The sequence below is a fragment of the Salvelinus namaycush genome, chromosome 12, assembly GCF_016432855.1.
Source record: "Salvelinus namaycush isolate Seneca chromosome 12, SaNama_1.0, whole genome shotgun sequence".
Taxonomy (NCBI): Eukaryota; Metazoa; Chordata; class Actinopteri; order Salmoniformes; family Salmonidae; genus Salvelinus; species Salvelinus namaycush.
In genome coordinates, this window is record NC_052318.1 from 43,479,499 (window position 1) to 43,499,632 (window position 20,134).

The following is a 20,134-nucleotide window of genomic DNA, read 5'->3' on the forward strand; positions in this document are numbered from 1 at the left end:
TCACAGGGAAACGTAACGGGGAAAAGCTAGATGCACTTTTTTCGGCATGAAGGGCGTACTCTGAGATGCAGATACATAGAGCAGTTCAACTGTAACACATTGTTCTCACTTTTCACCACTGCAGATTCCCTTAGTCCTTCAGTGCATTTATCTACGACACATTCTCTGTTCGTAGCGACTTTGCCATAGAAGTAGCGGTTAGAATACTCATTTAATAGGGTCTCTATGGGCTTTGCATCCTTTCCTGTTCTGTGGGGCGGCCATTACTGTGGGGTCCTCTGTTATCTTCACTCCTTTGGCCATCCTCAGCCTGCTGTATGACACACACACACACACACACACACACACACACACACACACACACACACACACACACACACACACACACACACACACACATACAAGCTTGCTGGGGACGTCAGAAAGGGCAGACAACAGACAATGTTCCCTCACAGAAACAGCACAGGAGTGCGGGAGGAGAGCACAGGGGCGACGGGACGTATCCCACGGACATTTGGTTTGCTTGTGTGATTTGCTAGTTGGTAGCTAACACCTTTAGTCTGATTCTAGTTCCCATCAACATGATGCTACTAACAGCAAATAGTTTTGTGTGTTTTCAACAGGAGCGTCTGTTACTCTCCGACACCATGTAACGTATTCATTCTTCACCTAGTTCTGCTGGTGCCAAACCCACCTGAGAAACATACCATAGAAGGTTGTTTTTCACCAGTGTTTCCATCGAATGCTGGATGATGTTTCATGTGGACGTAATGTGTGTGTTGTAAGCATGTTTTTATCTGTGCAGTTTGACTGATTTCCTGTCCTACAGATTAGAATGATTCCTTTCAGTTGTCGTCCCCCAACCCCCATCACCTTCCACCCCAGCCCCAACCCCCCAGTCCTTCTCAATCCAGTATTACATTCTCACATTCCCCTCCCCTTACCAGCCAGGAGTTCAGAGATTCGGATCATTATGGTGCTGAGATGTAGCCCTCATTCTGGGTATCCGTAGGTTGCTCATTCAGTACATTGCTTGTCCACATGCGGCAAACACTGAAGGATATGATAATGTAAAGGAAGTGACCTAGACTGAAGGGTTCAGAGAGGAGTCCATGGCTCTTGATATTACAGGGTGTTAATTATTGGTATGGTGATAGCTACTGTCCGGGTGAACAGGTAGGTGGACACTGTCTAACTCAACAGGTCATTCAAATGAGAAGCAATGGTCACATGTCCACTGGAATACAGGTAGCAAGTTGGGAATAATGCGTGTTGTGACATTGAATCAGTGCTGTCGTGGGTTCAATGCTAAGCAGTGTTAATTGATACGTGGTACAGTGCCCCCACATAGTGGTTGTGGCGCCAACCGTATGTATGAGGAAGACATGCGTAACACCTTGGTCCCTCCTTATGTTCTCCAGGCTGGTGGCTCAGACGTGGAGCGTACCAAGAAGAAGAGACGGGGAGACCGTTACTCTGTGCAGACGTCACTTATTGTGGCTGCCCTGAAAAAGATGCTCCCCATCGGCCTCAACATGTGCTCCCCTGCAGATCATGAGCTTATCAACCTGGCCAAGATCCGATACTCGTTGGTAGTGTGCCCTCGGCTGTCTTGAATAACTCTGCCATAGTAACCATGTAGACTAGTCTTATGTGCCGGACCATAGGGCAAAGAAATTGTTCCCAAAATAAATATCAAAACATTTTCTTCCAGAGGGACACCGATGAGGAAGTAAGGGAGTTCTTGCAAAACAACCTGCATCTTCAAGGCAAGGTAAGATGGAGTGGGTTGGTACAATAAAGTGATACATGGTGTTCCCCCAGCTGCAGTGTGTGTTCCCCCAGCTGCAGTGTGTGTTCCCCCAGCTGCAGTGTGTGTTCTCCCAGCTGCAGTGTGTGTGTGTTGTGTCCAGGTAGAGAACCCGTCCATGCGCTGGCAGATGTCCCTGTATAAGGAGATGGCAGGGAAGGCTGAGGATGCTGATGCTCCAGAGAAAGTGGTGAAGAGGGTGCAGGAGGTGTCAGCTGTGCTCTATCACATTGAGGTGGTGAGTAGAGTAGTACACCCATTTTCAATCCTACAGCATCAATATAATCCTACAGCGTCCCTATAATCCTACTTGACACACATGGCATGATGTCAGTGGTGCCGTTTCTCTCAGTTCTTTCTTCTCTCACTTAGACGGAGCACCCCTTCAAATCCAAAAAGATGGTGTGGCACAAACTGCTGTCCAAGCAGAGACGCAAGGCTGTGGTAGCCTGCTTTAGGATGACTCCACTCTACAACCTACCCAGGTCAGAGAGACTACTACAGTCTTGTATTCAAATACATATACAAAGCGTGTACAAAACATTAAGAACATATATGAACATTCAGAGCATATATGTTGAGAGAATGCCAAGAGTGTGCAAAGCTGTCATCAAGGCAAAGGGTGGCTACTTTGAAGAATCTAAAATCAAAAATATATTTTGCTTTGTTTTGACACTGTTTTGGTTACTGCATGATTCCATGTGTTATTTCATAGTTTTGATGTCTTCACTATTGTTCTACAATGTAGAAAATATATATTGTGTGTGTGTATATATTTACAGTTGAAGCTGGAGACTCATATCTCCCTCACTAACTTTAAGCACCAGCTGTCAGAGCAGCTCACAGATCACTGCACCTGTACATAGCCCATTTTCATTTATACATTTTTTAACCAGGTAGGCTAGTTGAGAACAAGTTCTCATTCGCAACTGTGACCTGGCCAAGATAAAGCATAGCAATTCGACACATACAACAACACACACCCGACACATTTGACCCAAGTTAAACAATTTAAAGGCAATGCTACCAAATACTAATTGGGTGTATGTAAACTTCCGACCCACTGGGAATGTTATGAAAGAAACAAAACCTGAAATAAATCATTCTCTCTACTATTATTCTGACATTTCACATTCTTAAAATAAAGTGGTGATCCTAACTGACCTAAAAACGGTAATTTTTACTAGGATTAAATGTCAGGGATTGTGAAAAACTGAGTTTAAATGTATTTGGCTAAGGTGTATGTAAACTTCTGACTTCAACTATGTATGTATGTATGTATGTATGTATGTATGTATGTATGTATGTATGTATGTATGTATGTATGTATGTATGTATGTATGTATGTATGTATGTATGTATATATGTATCTTTTTAAAATATATTTTCCACTACCACCCCCCTCCCCTAATTGGAGTAAACTAATGAACAACAACACTTAGGCTTCTACTTCTAGCTTATACATATATAGATTTTACGTAACTATTTTACAATAGTTATATTTAATTTGTTTTAGTCCCACCCTTCAGCTCCATTCAACTCCTCCCATCTATCTCTTAACACCATCCATATTGGATTTCTATTTTTCGTATATTTTTCAACTGCGCTGTGATGCTTCACAAAAGTTCTGAACCTTTCTATTTTCATAGTTTCTACAGATTGTAAATTCCTGGACCTGTGTCCAAAAACTAGCTACATATGGACAGTACCAAAATAAATGACCTAATGACTCTGTCTCTTCGCAGCAAAATCTGCAGAGCTGGGAAGCTTGTATCCCCCATATATACACTGCTCCAAAAAATAAAGGGAACACTTAAACAACACAATGTAACTCCAAGTCAATCACACTTCTGTGAAATCAAACTGTCCACTTAGGAAGCAACACTGATTGACAATAAATTTCACATGCTGTTGTGCAAATGGAATAGACAAAAGGTGGAAATTATAGGCAATTAGCAAGACACCCCCAATAAAGGAGTGGTTCTGCAGGTGGTGACCACAGACCACTTCTCAGTTCCTATGCTTCCTGGCTGATGTTTTGTCACTTTTGAATGCTGGCGGTGCTTTCACTCTAGTGGTAGCATGAGACGGAGTCTACAACCCACACAAGTGGCTCAGGTAGTGCAGCTCATCCAGGATGGCACATCAATGCGAGATGTGGCAAGAAGGTTTGCTGTGTCTGTCAGCGTAGTGTCCAGAGCATGGAGGCGCTACCAGGAGACAGGCCAGTACATCAGGAGACGTGGAGGAGGCCGTAGGAGGGCAACAACCCATGCACATTTGTGGCCTGCTGGAGGTCATTTTGCAGGGCTCTGGCAGTGCTCCTCCTTGCACAAAGCCGGAGGTAGCGGTCCTGCTGCTGGGTTGTTGCCCTCCTACGGCCTCCTCCTACGGCCTCCTCCTCCTCATCCTGGATGAGCTGCACTACCTGAGCCACTTGTGTATATATTTATAACATTCCATTGGTTGCAAGAGTTTTGTATAATAATTTCAATTGAAAAGGTTTTGAATCCGGTGTCGTTTTTCGTATAATTTCATAAACCACGTTCCATGGAATCGATACATCGAAAATGTCTTCCCAACTATTTTGCAATCTATATGGTACAGCTGTTTTATTTTTTGGTCCTTAAATGAAACTGGTACATATTTTAATTTATCACAATTTTCCTTAACAAATGTTGGTCTTTAATGCAGGGCCGACAGACCAGTTCCTTACTTTTTCCACTTTCCTTTTTCATTTTTGCGTTAATGCTGCAATTAGTTGGTTGTAATTTTGGGTAAAGCAGACATTTCCATATATTTTTGTTAACTGCATGTGTGACATATCTCCACCAGTTCTATTTATGATATAATTTACAAAGTTTATACATTTAAAATAAAAAAAATAATGGTTCTTTTATATTTGAGTAAATATTTGTTGTATTATTTGTTCTGTTTTTTCTGGTTGATTAAACTGAAATTGCAACCAACGTTCTATGGCTTGTTTTAAAAATAATAATATTTGTATCGTTTTCAAATAAACGAAAGTGAGAGGTTGTAATCTGAATAAAGGGAAAAAGGCCATTCTTGAACATGGGGAAGACGTTCTTACTAATTTGCTAGAGAACCAGTTTGGATTGAATTATAACTTTTGTACGACTGACGCCTTTAGTGAGCTGTCTAATGCTTTAATATTTAATAATTTCTGCCCTCCGAATTCATATTCATTATATAAATAGGCCCTTTAAATTTTGTCTTGCTTGCCATTCCAAATAAAATGTTATCTTTTTTGCTCATATAATTACAAAAACGGGTCGCTAGGTCTAGGCAAGACCATAAGCAAATGGGTGAACTGTGATATGACTAAGGAGTTAATCAGGGAGAATTTTTCCCCCTCAAATAGACAGGTATTTTCCTTTCCATGGTAGCAAGATCTTATCTATTTTTGCTAACTTTTGATTAACATTTATTGGCGTAAGATCATTTCTTTCTTTCGGGATATGTATACCGATATTGTCCACATCCCCGTCATACCATTTTATTGGTAAACTACACGGTAATGTAAAAGTTTTATTTTTTAGTGATCCAATACGTAATATGGTACACTTATCATAATTTGGTTTTAATCCAGAGAGGTTAGAAAAAGTATCTAGATCCTCTATGAGGCTGTGGAGGGATCCAAATTGTGGATTTAAAGAAAACATGAATCATCAGCGTACAATGACACCTTTGTTTTTAAGCCCTGGATTTCTAACCCCTTGATATTATTGTTGGATCTGATTTTAACAGCTAAAATTTCGATGGCAATAATAAATAGATATGCCAATAGTGGACAACCTTGTTTTACTCCTCTTGACAGTTTAAAACTTTCTTATAAGTAGCAATTATTTACTATTTTACACCTATGGTTACGAAACATAACTTTAACCCATTTTATAATAGATTCTCCAAAATTGAAATTTTCCAGGCATTTATATATAAACTCCATTCGGACTTTATCAAAAGCCTTTTTCAAAGTCAGCTATGAAAACCAGGCCTTGTTTCCCAGATGTTTCATAGTGTTCTATTGTTTCCAGTGCTTGTCTTATATTATCTCCAATGTATCGTCCATGTAAAAAATCTGTCTGATTAGGATTAATAATATCCGACAATACCTTTTTAATTCTATGCGCTAAGCATTTTACTATCATTTTTGCATCACAACACTGTAGTGTAATAGGCCTCCAATTGTTTTAATGGACTATATCTTTATATGTACCACTTGGATCCTGTTTCAGCAATAATGAAAGCAGACCTTCTTGTTGAGCGTCCGATAATCTACCATTTATTTAGGAGTGGTTAAAACATAACGGTCCTCTGAGTATATCGGTCCTCTGAGTATATCAAAAAAGGTTCCCGGAGTCGCCTCTTGACTGTTGACGTTGAGACTAGTGTTTTGTGGATACTATTTAATGAAGCTGGCAATTGGGGACCTGTGAGGCGTCTGTTTCTCAAACTAGACACTCAAATGTACATGTCTTCTTGCTCAGTTGTGCACCGGGGCCTCCCATTCCTCTTTCTATTCTGGTTAGAGCCAGTTTGAGCTGTTCTGTGAAGGGAGTAGTGTAGTACACAGCGTTGTACAAGATCTTCAGTTTCTTGGCAATTTCTTGCATGGAATAGCCTTCATTTCTCAGAACAAGAATAGACTGACAAGTTTCAGAAGAAAGTACTTTGTTTCTGGCCATTTTGGGCCTGTAATCGAATCCACAAATGCTGATGCTCCAGATACTCAACTAGTCTAAAGGCGGCCAGTTTTATTGCTTCTTTAATTAGAACAACAGTTTTCAGCTGTGCTAACATAATTGCAAAAGGGTTTTCTAATGATCAATTAGCCTTTTAAAATGATAAACTTGGATTAGCTAACACAACGTGACATTGGAACACAGGAGTGATGGTTGCTGATAATAGGCCTCTGTACGCTTATGTAGATATTCCATAAAATATCTGCTGTTTCTAGCTACAATAGTCATTTACCATGTCTCCACTGTATTTCTCATCAATTTTATGTTATTTTAATGGACAAAAGATTTGCTTTTCTTTCAAAAACAAGGACACTTCTAAGTGACCCCAAACTTTTGAACGGTAGTGTATATTCACTTGATCTTTCTTGAATAAGTTCCTCCATTTCTTTTTGTTTTCCCTCTAACTTATTCTGAGCCTCTATGGTACAGTTTTTTTTATTGCTGTTCATCTGTACTGTTAGTCCTTCCATTTTCCTATGGACTCTTTCGACCTAAATTGCTTTTGCTTTAGAGATGGGTACTGAATTACATGGCCTCCAAATGTACATTTTAAAAGTGTCCCATACAATAAGGGGATCTGCTGTACCTATGTTATGTCGGAAAAAGTTGGTTGTAAATTCTTCTTTCCTAGTTAAAAACAAGTTATCATCCAATGGGCTCTGGTAAAATTTCCAATATCCTCGCCCATGTGGAAATTCTGTAGGAGTAATATATATATGCCAATTATGTGATGGCCCGACCGCATTCTGTCCCTTATCAACACTTTTTAATCTTTTGGTGCCACTGTATATTTAATAACACCCAGCCACAAGTAAAATACAGATACTAACATCGTTTTTCTGTCTGACTCACAGGCATAGAGCTTCCAATATGTTCTTGGAAGGGTACAAACGCAACTGGATCCATACTGAGGGCTACTCCTTTGAGGACAGAATGATAGACGACTTGTCTGTAAGGTCTGCCGCCGCATGCTTGACTCACCTTTTGAGGATTTCAGGATCTGCGAGTTTCCTCCTATAGTTTTACTCCCACATTTCTTTCTCTAACACAGAAAGCCATGGAGCAAGAAGGAGAGGAGGAGGAAGAGACGGAGACCAAGCCAGACCCCCTTCACCAGCTCATTTTGCATTTCAGCCGTACTGCTCTCACAGAAAAGAGGTGGGACTCCTTTTCTCCCTCAAGTATTTTAGTTGAGCAGCTTTTGGATTGAATTCAACACATCTCCACTTTTTGATATGTTGCCTAAGCCTCTGTTCCTTCTCCTTGTTACAGTAAACTTGATACAGATTACCTATATATGGCATACGCTGATATTATGGCAAAGGTGAGTTATCTTTCTGTTTGAATTACATTTTAGGAGGTAACGTTTTAGCATGTTATGGTCATTTGTATGTTAATGTGTTGTTTTGTTTACAGTATGTAATGTTGTTTTTTTCATTTTCTTTGTGTTGTAGAGCTGCCACATTGGTGAGGAGGACGAAGGGGGAGAGGAGGTGGAGGAAGGGGCTGAGGATGAGATGTCCTTTGAGGTGCGACAGACAGAACTGGTATGGGGCGACCAGGGACAGGGGACCGGGGAGACACTGGAGCGGTAGCTCTCAACGCATCGAGTGACCACATCATTCACTGCACATGTCTTTCTTCTATCTCTCCTGTCTGTTTCGTCTCTCTTTCTACTGTATGTGTGTTGCTTCATCAAAAATGTTATCTGTCCCTCTTTCTCCTTATGTGTGTTTTGCGTCAACCCAAATGTTTCTGGATTGTACCTTGCCATTGTGGTTAACATCGTGGTTAACATTCTGGAGATGTTGCATGACAAAGTGATCCAGGAAAAAAACACATTCTGTAGACCAGGCATCATCAACTAGATTCTGCCGCAGGGAAAAAAAAAAATTGAGTTGATGGTTGGGGGGGTGGAACATAATTACAAATAATTTGTAGACTGCAAATTGATTGAAAGAAGCCTAAACATATATAATATTGGACTAAAACAATCATTTCAAACTTTGCTTACATTTGTATATGATCACGTCTCTCTATTATGCGTGGGAATACTTGGGAACAGATTTCCAAAATTAAAATCACTTGGAGCTGATTTCCTGGTGTTTTTACAGTATTTTATGTCCATCAACAACAACAATATATATATATATATATATAAAAATGTTTGCTCAGAAACCACCTGCGGGCCAAATTCGGCCGCCAGTTCAGCAACCCTGCTGTAGACCATACAAAAATCATGTGGACCCTCCTAAAGCATCGACCTACCTGCTAAGCACAAAGTTTCACTGATGTGTATTCCTTCATTTTGGCAGGCAGAATGTGTTTACATGGGTCAAATTAATGTTGTCAAGATATAATGGCTCCTCCACTTTTTTTCGCCAGAAATACAAATGACATTTTCCATAATTTGTATATACACTCAGTGGCCAGTTTGTTAGGTACACCACCCCGTTTCACGAAAATGATTCGCTCCTACAGACAGTGAGTAACGTGGCTTGCTATATAAAGCAGGCAGACAGGCATCAAGGCATTCAGTTAGTGTTCGATTGAACGTTAGAATGGGCAAAACGACTGACCTAAGTGACTTTGAGCGTGGAATGATTGTCGGTGCGAGCGCCGGTTCCAGTATCTCAGAAACGACCGGCCTCCTGGGCTTTTCACGCACGGCATTTTCTAGAGTTTTCCAGAGAATGGTACAATAAACAAAAAACATCCAGTCATTGCCAGTCCTGTGGGGAAAACAGCTTGTTGATGAGAGGTCGAAGGAGAATGGCAAGAATTGTGCAAACTAACATGCAGGCCACAAACAGGCAAATATAGGCGCAGTGCAACAAGTGGTGTGCAGAACGGCATCTCGGAACGCACAACTCGTCGGTCCTTGTCACGGATGGGCTACTGCAACAGACGACCACACCTGGTTCCAGTCCTATCAGCTAAAAACAAGAAGAGTGGAAAAAGATTGCCATCAGCATGACGCAACAGGAATTGGGATTCGTCGGACCAAGTAGAGTCAGGGTTTGGCGTATGCGGCATTACCTTTATGTAACAGTATAACTTTAGTATCCTCGCCCCGACCCGGGCGCGAACCAGGGACCCTCTGCACACAGACAACAGTCACCAACGAAGCATCGTTACCCATCACTCCACAAAAGCCGCGGCCCTTGCAGAGCAAGGGGAACCACTACTTCAAGGTCTCAAAGCGAGTGACGTCACCGATTGAAACGCTATTAGCGCGCAGCACCGCTAACTAGCTAGCCATTTCTCATCGGTTACATTTATATCGCATATTATATGGCCCCATCCTGCCTGGTGTCAGTGGTACAGGCTGGTGGTGTAATTATGTGGGGAAAGTTTTCCTGGCACACGTTAGGTCCCTTGATACCAATTGAGAAACGTGTCAATTCCCCGAAGAATTCAGGTGGTTCTGGAGGCAAAGGGGGGTGCGACCCGGTAGTAGATGGGTGTACCTAATAAATTGTGTATATCGGTATATTTTAATATTTATATACAATAAGTGGTATGTTTGGATGAATAGGAATTCTGTAAATAATTACCTTTAGAGTGGAGGAGGTCATTAGCCATGTTGTTAGCTACATGTATACTACTACACATTGTCCCAAGTCTAGCCTATCACTGTCAGCTCACTCCCCTTGTGTACTGTATGGACTTTCATGTAGATTCAGATGGGAATCTCTAACAGAACAGATCCTGTCTGTTTCTCAGATGGGAATCTCTAACAGAGCTGATCCTGTCTGTTTCTCAGATGGGAATCTCTAACAGAGCTGATCCTGTCTGTTTCTCAGATGGGAATCTCTAACAGAACTGATCCTGTCTGTTTCTCACACCGTAACCAACTAATGAACCTTTGACTGACTTCTGTCTGTGGCAGTTCCATGTTCTCTTTCCACTCTCCCACTTACTCTGGCATAACACGTTCATTTCTATTAACTGAATGTTACTAATCAATGTTGTTCCTTTCCATACTTACTTAGCCTATTGACCAATAGACTACAGTGAAAGCCAGTCTACTCTCCTAGACACATAGGCAGACACATACAGTAACAGTATGTGTACACATAGTTACAGCAACAACACATTCACTGGTAGACAAACTGTATACTACACCTCAGGCAGGGCTTATCCAAACATCCCTATTGTTTCCATGGATTGGAAACCCTCTAAGTAATGTCAAGTGCACCTTCACCACACTTACTGGGTAGACCATGGTCAGGCATACGCGGGCGGTGGGTGGCGCTTTGGGTGGGTGTGGGTGGGGTGGGAGGCTGTGGGTGGGGATACTGATAAAACATGTTTGTATTTTGTTTGAATTAAATCTTGTTTTAAAGAAAATGTTGGTTACAATAATAGATCTGGTTCGTTTTTATACCTTATATATGCTGAACTGCATTACAGTAAATGTGGTTCTGTGACAAAGAGATGTTTGGGTTTTTTAAATAGAAACATCATAATATTCCTTTGAGTAGAACAGCTCCACTCTGAGGGCTTGTGTAAAGTTCAAAATGTGATATAAGACACCAGGGGAGACGCTGTGGTTATTCAATAGATCCTGTATGGTCCTTTTGCATTTGCTACCACTGCATTATGCAAGGCCATCAGGGCTGTTTGCTGTAGTCGAACGTTTGCTCAAGTCGGCAAACGTGAAGAACTAGTGTAACGACTCCATGACTAATTAACCGGGGAGAGAGAATGAGACAGACAGGTGATATAAAGGTAATGAAAAGTGGAAAAACGAGTCAAAAAGCACACCAAGCATGCAGGTTTGAATTCGTTTTTTCCACACAATGAGAGGAAAATGACAAGAAAGAAATAGAGACAGAGAAGATACCGAGAATGAGAAACAATATCAAATGTAGACGGATACAGTATGTAGCACAGGATGCTGGTGAGGGGAGGACGGCTTATAATAATGACATGGAAACTATGTGTTTGATACCGTTCCATTTATTCCGTTCCAACCATTACGTTGAGCCCGTCCTCCCCAATGACGGTGCCACCAGCCGCCTGTGATGTGTAGCATGTAAAACTATAGGCCTACACTAATAAAAACATTTCCGGCTGTAAGTCAGTGGGGATCAGGGAGAACGTCTAGCCAGCTAGGAACTAGCTGTGTGAATGCAGAGTGACTGCGGGGTGGGATGTGTGACCACTAGGACACAGTCACAGCATCTGTGTCTCTTATCGTAGGAAAAAGAGATGGAGAAGCAGAGGCTCCTATACCAGCAGTCCCGTCTCCACAACCGTGGGGCGGCTGAGATGGTGCTGCAGATGATCAGTGCTTGCAAAGGTACTTCCCCGGCCTGTACGGTACACCATGCATGCTCCCTACAGGCTAACCCTACAAGTCGACGTCTCTCAGTCACAGTGCGCGTATTTGAAGGATACCTGTCATGGTCGACACATTACGAAGACATTATTTACACCCGTCATCTAGAATGGTAACGAGTACTTTTTGCTCCATCTAGGTGAGACTGGCTGCATGGTGTCCTCCACTCTTAAACTGGGCATCTCCATCCTAAACGGTGGTAACGTTGAGGTTCAACAGGTTAGTGTCACCCCAGTGGGCTCTGTCCATCTGACCTGAGGTTATAATCGTTATTGACTGGTCTCACTATCTGTTTGCAGAAAATGCTTGAGTACCTGAAGGATAAGAAGGACGTTGGGTTCTTTTTGAGTGTCCAGGCTCTAATGCAGACGTGCAGGTTTTTGTCTTCACCCCTGAATTACTCAAGTATAGAATAGAACTTACATACACACTAGAAAACGGAGTCAACAGCTTATGAAGTTTGATTAAAGGTGACTATGTATGCTTAGAAAAGTGTGGTTTTTCATGGCAGTGTCCTGGACCTGAATGCCTTTGAGAGACAGAACAAGGCAGAGGGGCTGGGTATGGTGTCGGAGGAGGGAACAAGTAAGTGTTTAAAGCTCTGACCGTACTGGACACTGGTTCTCCACCTTTGCCTCACTTTGCACCACCTTTGCATCCATGTCCTGTCCAGGCAATCACACACACTTGTTCAGCATCAGGGCCTATGGTCACTGAGTAATAGTTCCTCCACTTCATTCCTCATCTTATGAGTGTTAACTAGTAGTAACATCCATAAACTCTGCTGTCCAATAATGATTGAATGATTCAATGTTTTGATCTAACTGTGTAATTTTGTCAAATGGTGATTTGAATTTACAGAGTGTCTGTCTAGTACTGTATTTTGACCTGCTAATATTTTGTGTTTACACTCAATGTTTATTTGTAGAATATTTTGTAAGTCTAATGTACTTGTAAACTAATTCTAAGTTAGAATTGTTGACAATAGACTGTTGTTAACCACCCCTCCCAACTCGTAAGTATTCTACTGTCGTCTGTCAACTCACTACCCCTCTCTTTCCCTACCTTGCCATCATTGCGTCCCTCCCTCCCCTCTCCCATTCCGTCCTTTGCTGGTCCTCAGACATGAAGTCAGAACGGGGTAAATGATACCTCTGTCCCTCTGTTTTTCTACCTTTTTCTCTTTCTCTCCCTGTCACCTTCCCTGTCTCTTCATCTCCTTCAGCTCTTTTGAATGATCTCGTGTTGTGGCGCCCACCTCTATTCAATTTCACACTCAAAGAGTTTATGAAATAACTTTTCAGTCATGTCAAGTGATGCCAATGCCGTTGTTTTCTTCAGGTAAATACATGTCTGTGTATACATGGCAAACGTATTAAACTCTCAAAGAGTTCATTGCACGAGCAACAGACAATGACTGAAAAGCATTCTTTCCCCTTGAGTGTCTAACCGCAGATCTACTGAAACTCCGAAGCTCGCCACTATTGTGATTTATAAGAATTCCTGAGCACGGAATCAGAGCAATATCTCAATCCCATCGATCTCTCAAATTCACCCTCAGTGTTGACTCGCTAACCCTGGTCCCTGGCCATGATTCCCCGATAAGCCCTTTGTGTCTGCTCCTCCCCCCCCCCCCGCAATGACATCAACCCCCCTATTTACCTTGCTTGGACAGAACACCAAACTCTGGCCCTAACCTACACTCAGGGGAGTTAGAGGAGTATAGCAGGTCTGTGCTGCATGACTCTGTGTTTCTGCATGCACTGACTAAGCAACTGAGGGAGTGAACTTCTCCATTACGTTGTATGTCTGTATACCGTGATGTCCATTGTATCTATCCATGTTGATGTGACCATGTCCTTTTATCTTTGTATATTGTCTATAGAGTATACTGTGTTTTTCAGTGTTTATGGACAACTGTTTCTGTACGTGTTTTATGTATGTGGCGTTAATGGTGTTTGATTGTGTGTCTAAAAGTGCAGAAGTTCTTATCATAGCTTGTTGCTGTGAATGTGCTTTTACAGTACACGCCAACCTCTTGGCCGTGATTCCAGCAAGTGTTTGAGGTTTCCTGTTTTGTAGTTACAGCGAACAACCCCGGTATCCAACTAAAACTGTTGTTCGTCTATGTTGCCAAGGTGATCAGGAAGATGGACAGTCTGTAAGGAGGTCATTGCAGCTCTTACTAACACGATTACCCAGACGTGATGGAGAGCTGTGCAATGATCATCACGCTCACCTTATTACTGCAGGCTTGTGTGCTGCTGACCATGGCGCACACAGGCTAACACTCCGATGAATGGCTCAAATTGTCTAGTTAGCCTCCAGCCTACACCTCATACAAATACAGGCAGCCTGACTGAACCCCCCCCCCCATCTTAAAGACTTCCAGTATTCCTAGAACTAGTCTGATGCTCTGTCCCTTTGTCTCTCCCCCTCCCAGGTGAGAAAGTCATGGCGGATGATGAGTTTACCTGTGATCTGTTCCGCATGTTGCAGCTGCTCTGTGAGGGCCACAATAACGGTGAGAGGAATTATGTCAATGGTGTTCTATTTAAGGAATGACAGATTTATCATTGAATCATGACTTGAATCATGACTCGCTGTAATGCTAATCAAAAGTTGGCCGTCTTTGAGTGGACTCTGACTGTATGTTTTGTCTCAGATTTCCAGAACTACTTGCGGACACAGACAGGCAGCACCACCACTATAAACATCATCATCTGCACTGTGGATTACCTCCTCCGACTGCAGGTACTGGGACTCTGATTATTAACACATACCTGTTAAAGAGGTGTCCTGTTATCCCTTTCACCATGCACATATTTCATTCTCCCGCTCTCTCTCTCTCTCTTCGCTTCTCCTCTCTCTTCGCTTCTCCTCTCTCTTTCTCTCTCTCTCTATTCTTTCTCTCTCTCTCAAGGAGTCAATCAGTGATTTCTACTGGTATTACTCTGGGAAAGATATCATTGATGAGCCAGGCAAGAAGAACTTCTCCAAGGCCATGATAGTGGCTAAGCAGATCTTCAACAGTCTGACTGAGTACATCCAGGTGAGTATAAACCCATTCATCTGTACAGCATGTAGATGACTGGATGTTACTGGGTATGGTATGTGTGTGACCGTACCTGGTGCCCCCCCCCCCCCCTCAGGGTCCGTGTACAGGCAACCAGCAGTCCCTGACCCACAGCAGGCTGTGGGATGCAGTGGTGGGCTTCCTCCACGTCTTTGCCCACATGATGATGAAGCTGGCACAGGTACAAGCAGCCTACCTCAACACATACTGTACCCATCTCTCACCATACAAAACACCGCCAGCAGCATTTAGAAACCACAAATGGTCTACCTTAAGCGAACATTGATTTGTTGTGCATGAGGAAATGACACAGTTGAAATATCACACACATGTATCTGATATGTGAACGTACACATCTGTACGTAGCTAGTATACACTGCTTGCTGTGCACAAAATACACGATCAGCTTGCAACTGCACCTACAAGATTGTGGTTTCACAATCAAAGTGATCTGTGTTACCGTTGCAGGGGTGAACATTTGTTATGAACTTACACTTGACTGCCAACTTTGCATTTAACAAACACTTTTCAAGTAAACAACTTGAATTATTTTGTTGCATTGTTTGAGTCTGTCATTTCTAAAAAATATATATATTTACGGTAGAAGTAGTTTGTAGAAACTGAATCTGGAATGGTGAACTAAATATTATTGTGATGCTAAAACCTCTGTTACATCAGTGTCCGCTCTTACCCCCCCCTCACAGATATCTCCTCATGCTCTCTTTTTACCTGACATTCACACAAATGCACTGGCTTGCAGACATACCACCTATATGACTATGGCACGCTATTGAACAGTGGCAATTGAAGAAATGAACACCATATTTGTATCGTACTCTAAGTATGTTAGTTACGTACGAGGAAATAGTTAGTAGATTGATAAAGTATATGTACAGTACTTAGAATTACGTATATTAGTGATGTAATGCTAGTACATAACACCTTGATAAAAGTTGAACAGGAAAAACCAAAGTACTTTGAAATGTAGCACTGTCTTTACGTTTTTACTCTGCTTACAAATCGTATGAGATAATGATTATGTAAACTGTCTTTCACATGGTCTATGCAGGGTAAAGTATGTATTCCTTTTATTTATCTATCATTGACGTGATTGAGTGTCTACCAGTTCTTTTCCTGATTCATCCCTGGTTTCCTTTTTTCCCGGTTTGTTTTATACTCACCTGCCTTTAAAGCTGGAATAAGAACTAGACAAGTACTCATTGTTTTTGTAATGCAGCATCCAAAACAATTAAAACAACTGAAAACAACCTACTGCAACAATGAAAGGCAGAGGTCCACATTGCTTTATTTGGTTAACGTCAAGTGCTTTATAAAATTACATTACTAACCTACCTGCTGTATATTGGATTCTCATTCCAGACTTTACTCAACTTCTTTAAAGTGGCAATCAGCAGTAGAATCAATAACAAAGCGTTTTCCCTGCCCCGTTTCGGGTAAAAAGCTGAGGGAAGGGGCAGGAGAAATGTAACCATTCTCAAATTCATAGACCGAGCTATGGATGCAAGGATTGACCATACATTATATCAAAATGACAGGTGTCATCATGTTTTTGTTTACATTTACAGTATTCATTTCAATCAAATGGATGTAGCAACTGCTGATTGCCCCTTTTAACGGTCTGCATTAGGCATAGTAACATGAAATGCTTAAAAGCAGGTGAATGTAAAGCTAAGTGAGAAAAGAGACAGCCCTTTAACATTCCCTGATTGAGCATACACTGTATTAATCTGCCCCTCTGTGTGACCTCATTTATGACTTGGATGACCTCGATACACAGTAATGGATGGTTGGCTGTATACTGTTCACTTCTGACCTGATGCTTTCTGACTAATTCTAACTTTGCCCCAGCATAAGTTGGAGTTGCATGCTACTCATCTTTCTGTGTTCAATTAATATTCTTTTTCACTTTTAATAGTTTTTCAACTAATGTTGTTGGCCAAAAAACCAAGTGAACACACAGGTTCTCTTGAATTGTAAGTTCCGTACATGTAAAATGTAACTTGATGTGTGTGGTACATTTTTCTCCTGATTTGTTAATTGTTTATGGTGAAATATTTTAAATGTGTGTCTCAATAAAATGCAAGCAAAGGATCATCTTAAGGGTAAGGTGATATCCCTTTAACCTTCAGCTCCTTATGTCTTAACATGAAGACATTTACTCGAATGGCAGGTTTGTACTAGTTCATAATGTATTTCTCGGAGCACATATAGGTAACTGCCAAAATAAAGGAAACACCAACATTAAGTGTCTTTAAAGGGCGTTGGCCGCCAGAATAGCTTCAATGCGCCTTCGTGTACATTTCTGGAACTCTATCAGAGCGACACCATTCATCCATGATAAATTCCACCATTTGGTGTTGATGGTGGTAGAAAACGCTGTCTCAGGCGCCGCTCCTGAATCTCCCATAAGTGTCTCCCCACTATGCTCCTTTGACATCCCTCTTTCAAAGTCACTGAGACCTCTTTTGCCATGGTAGCCAAAATAATGGGCAACGGGGCATTTCTATACAGGACCCTAAGCATGATGGGATGTTTTATTTGTTTTAACTCAGGAACCACACCTGTGTGGAAGCACCTGCTTTCAATATACTTTGTATCCCTCATTTACTCAAGTGTATCCTTTCTTTTGGCAGTTACCTGTATATACAGCGCAGACCCCAGATGACGTACAGGAGTAGTTATTCAACCACTGTGGGTGAATTTATCAAAGAAGATATAGCATGACTCTCAGGAGTGGTAGAGCACATAGTCGGTGGGAAAGGACATTTTAGATTTGGAGACTCATTGTGCTGGTGAACTCATTGAATACTCATTAATGAAAGGTGTTTGCACTGAAATCCAAACCATATGGGTTCGGGCCATCTACTGTCATACTGCATGAATACTTCTAGATTCCATTGGCATAAGAATTATCTTCATTATCATTATAAGTCTACAGGCCTAAAATGTTCTGTACAGTGTCTTTAGGAAGTATTCACACCCCTTGACTTTTTCCACATTTTGTTGTGTTACAGCCTGAATTTAAAATTGATTACATTTAGATGTTTTGTAACTGGCCTACACACAATACCCCATCATGTCAAAATATAATCGTTTTTTTTAATGTTTACAAATTAAAAATGAAAAGCTGAAATGTCTTCAGTTATTAAGTATTCAACCCCTTTGTTATGGCAAGCCTAAATAAGTTCAGGAGTAAAATTGTGCTTAACTTCGGGATCGGTGTCTCTTCCACGGGACGGTTGAGCTAACGTAGGCTAATGCTGCTGAGGTTGAATGTAACAAGAAAATTTCCCAGGACATAGACATATCTGATATTGGCAGAAAGCTTAAATTATTGTTAATCTAACTGCACTCTCCAATTTACAGTAGCTTTTACAGTGAAATAATAACATGCTATTTCGTTTGAGGAATGTGCACAATTTTGAACATGAAAGTTATTAATAAACAAATTAGGCACATTTGGGCAGTCTTGATACAAAATTTTGAACAGAAATGCAATGGTTCTTTAGATCAGCACATACAGTGCCGCCATCTAGTGGCCAAAATCTAAATTGTACCTGGGCTGAAATAATACATTATGGCCTTTCTCTTGCATTTCAAAGATGATGGTACAAAAAAAAGACAAAATAATGTTTTTTTCCTTCATGGTATTATCTTTTACCAGATCTTTGTGTTATATTCTACTACATTCCTTTCACATTTCCACAAACTTCAAAGTGTTTCCTTTCAAATGGTACCACGAATATGCATATCCTTGCTTCAGGGCCTGAGCTACAGGCAGTTAGATTTGGGTATATAATTGTAGGTGAAAATTGAAAAAAAAGGGGCTAATCCTAAGAGGTTTTAACAAGCCACATAATAAGTTGCATGGACTTACTCTGTGTGCAATAAGTGTTTAACATTATTTGTTTAATGACTACCTCATCTCTGTACCCCATACATACAATTATCTGTAAGGTCTCTCAGTCGAGCAGTGAATTTCTAACATAGATTCAACCACAAAGACCAGGGAGGTTTTCCAATGCCCCGGAAAGAAGCAGACATTTAAATATCCCTTTGAGCATGGTGAAGTTATTATTTACACTTTGGATGGTGTAATACACCCAGTCACTACAAATATACAGGCTTCCTTCCAAACTCAGTTGCCCGAGAGGAAGGAAACTGCTCAGGGATTTCATCATGAGGCCAATGGTGACTTTAAAATAGTTACAGAATTTAATGGCTGTGATAGGAGAAAACAGGATGAATAAACATTGTAGCTACTCCACAATACTAACCTAATTGACAGAGTGAAAAGAAGGAAGCGTTTACAGAACAAAAATATTCCAAAATCCTGTTTGCAACAAGGCACTAAAGTAATTCTTTAAAACAAAAATATAATCCTGAAAACAAAGTGTTATGTTTGGGGCAAATACAACACATTACTGAGTGCACTCGCCATATTTTCAAGCATAGTTGTAGCTGCATCATGTTATAGGTATGCTTGCAATTGTTAAGTACTGGCGAGTTTTTCAGGATAAAAAATAAACAGAATGGAGCTAAGCACAGGCAAAATCCTAGAGAAAAAACGGGTTCAGTCTGCTTTCCAACAGATACTGGGAGATGTTATCACATTTCAGCAGTACAATAACCAAAACACAAGGCCAAATCTACACTGCAGTTTCTTACCAAGAAGACAGTGAATGTTCCTGATTAGCCGAGTTACATTTTTTACTTGATTCTGTTTGAATAACTATGGCAAGACCTGAAAATGGTTGTCTAGCAATGATCAACAACCAATTTGACAGAGCTTGAATAATTTTTTCAAGAATAATGGGCAATTGTTGCACAATCCAGGTGTGGAAAGCTCTTAGACTTACACAGAAAGACTCACAGCTTTAATCGCTGCCAAAGGTGATTCTAACATGTATTGACTCAGAGGGTTGAATACTTATCTAATCAAGATGTATTAGTGTTAAACTTTTTATATCTATATTTCTTTTACAGTTACATTTTTTTTCTTCCACTTTGACATTAGAGTATTTTGTGTAGATCATTGACCAAAAAAGACAATTAAATCAATTTTAATCCCACTATGTAACGCAACAAATAAAGTCAAGGGGTGTGAATACTTTCTG

At 41.0% G+C, this 20,134-nt stretch overlaps 1 protein-coding gene across 1 annotated transcript in view; it reads left to right on the forward strand.

Moving 5' to 3' along the window:
- The window catches only part of LOC120057569 (ryanodine receptor 1-like), a 69,091-nt gene that overhangs the window by 40,663 nt on the left and 8,294 nt on the right, over window positions 1-20,134 (forward strand). The window contains exons 73-89 of the mRNA XM_039006152.1: window positions 1,422-1,592; window positions 1,715-1,774; window positions 1,914-2,048; window positions 2,183-2,295; window positions 7,428-7,524; window positions 7,625-7,731; window positions 7,846-7,897; window positions 8,028-8,102; window positions 11,782-11,881; window positions 12,060-12,139; window positions 12,220-12,296; window positions 12,432-12,505; window positions 13,044-13,061; window positions 14,364-14,444; window positions 14,586-14,674; window positions 14,844-14,972; window positions 15,073-15,177. Coding sequence (XP_038862080.1) covers window positions 1,422-1,592; window positions 1,715-1,774; window positions 1,914-2,048; window positions 2,183-2,295; window positions 7,428-7,524; window positions 7,625-7,731; window positions 7,846-7,897; window positions 8,028-8,102; window positions 11,782-11,881; window positions 12,060-12,139; window positions 12,220-12,296; window positions 12,432-12,505; window positions 13,044-13,061; window positions 14,364-14,444; window positions 14,586-14,674; window positions 14,844-14,972; window positions 15,073-15,177 — 1,563 coding nt within the window. The remainder of the gene's footprint in view (window positions 1-1,421; window positions 1,593-1,714; window positions 1,775-1,913; window positions 2,049-2,182; window positions 2,296-7,427; window positions 7,525-7,624; window positions 7,732-7,845; window positions 7,898-8,027; window positions 8,103-11,781; window positions 11,882-12,059; window positions 12,140-12,219; window positions 12,297-12,431; window positions 12,506-13,043; window positions 13,062-14,363; window positions 14,445-14,585; window positions 14,675-14,843; window positions 14,973-15,072; window positions 15,178-20,134) is intronic.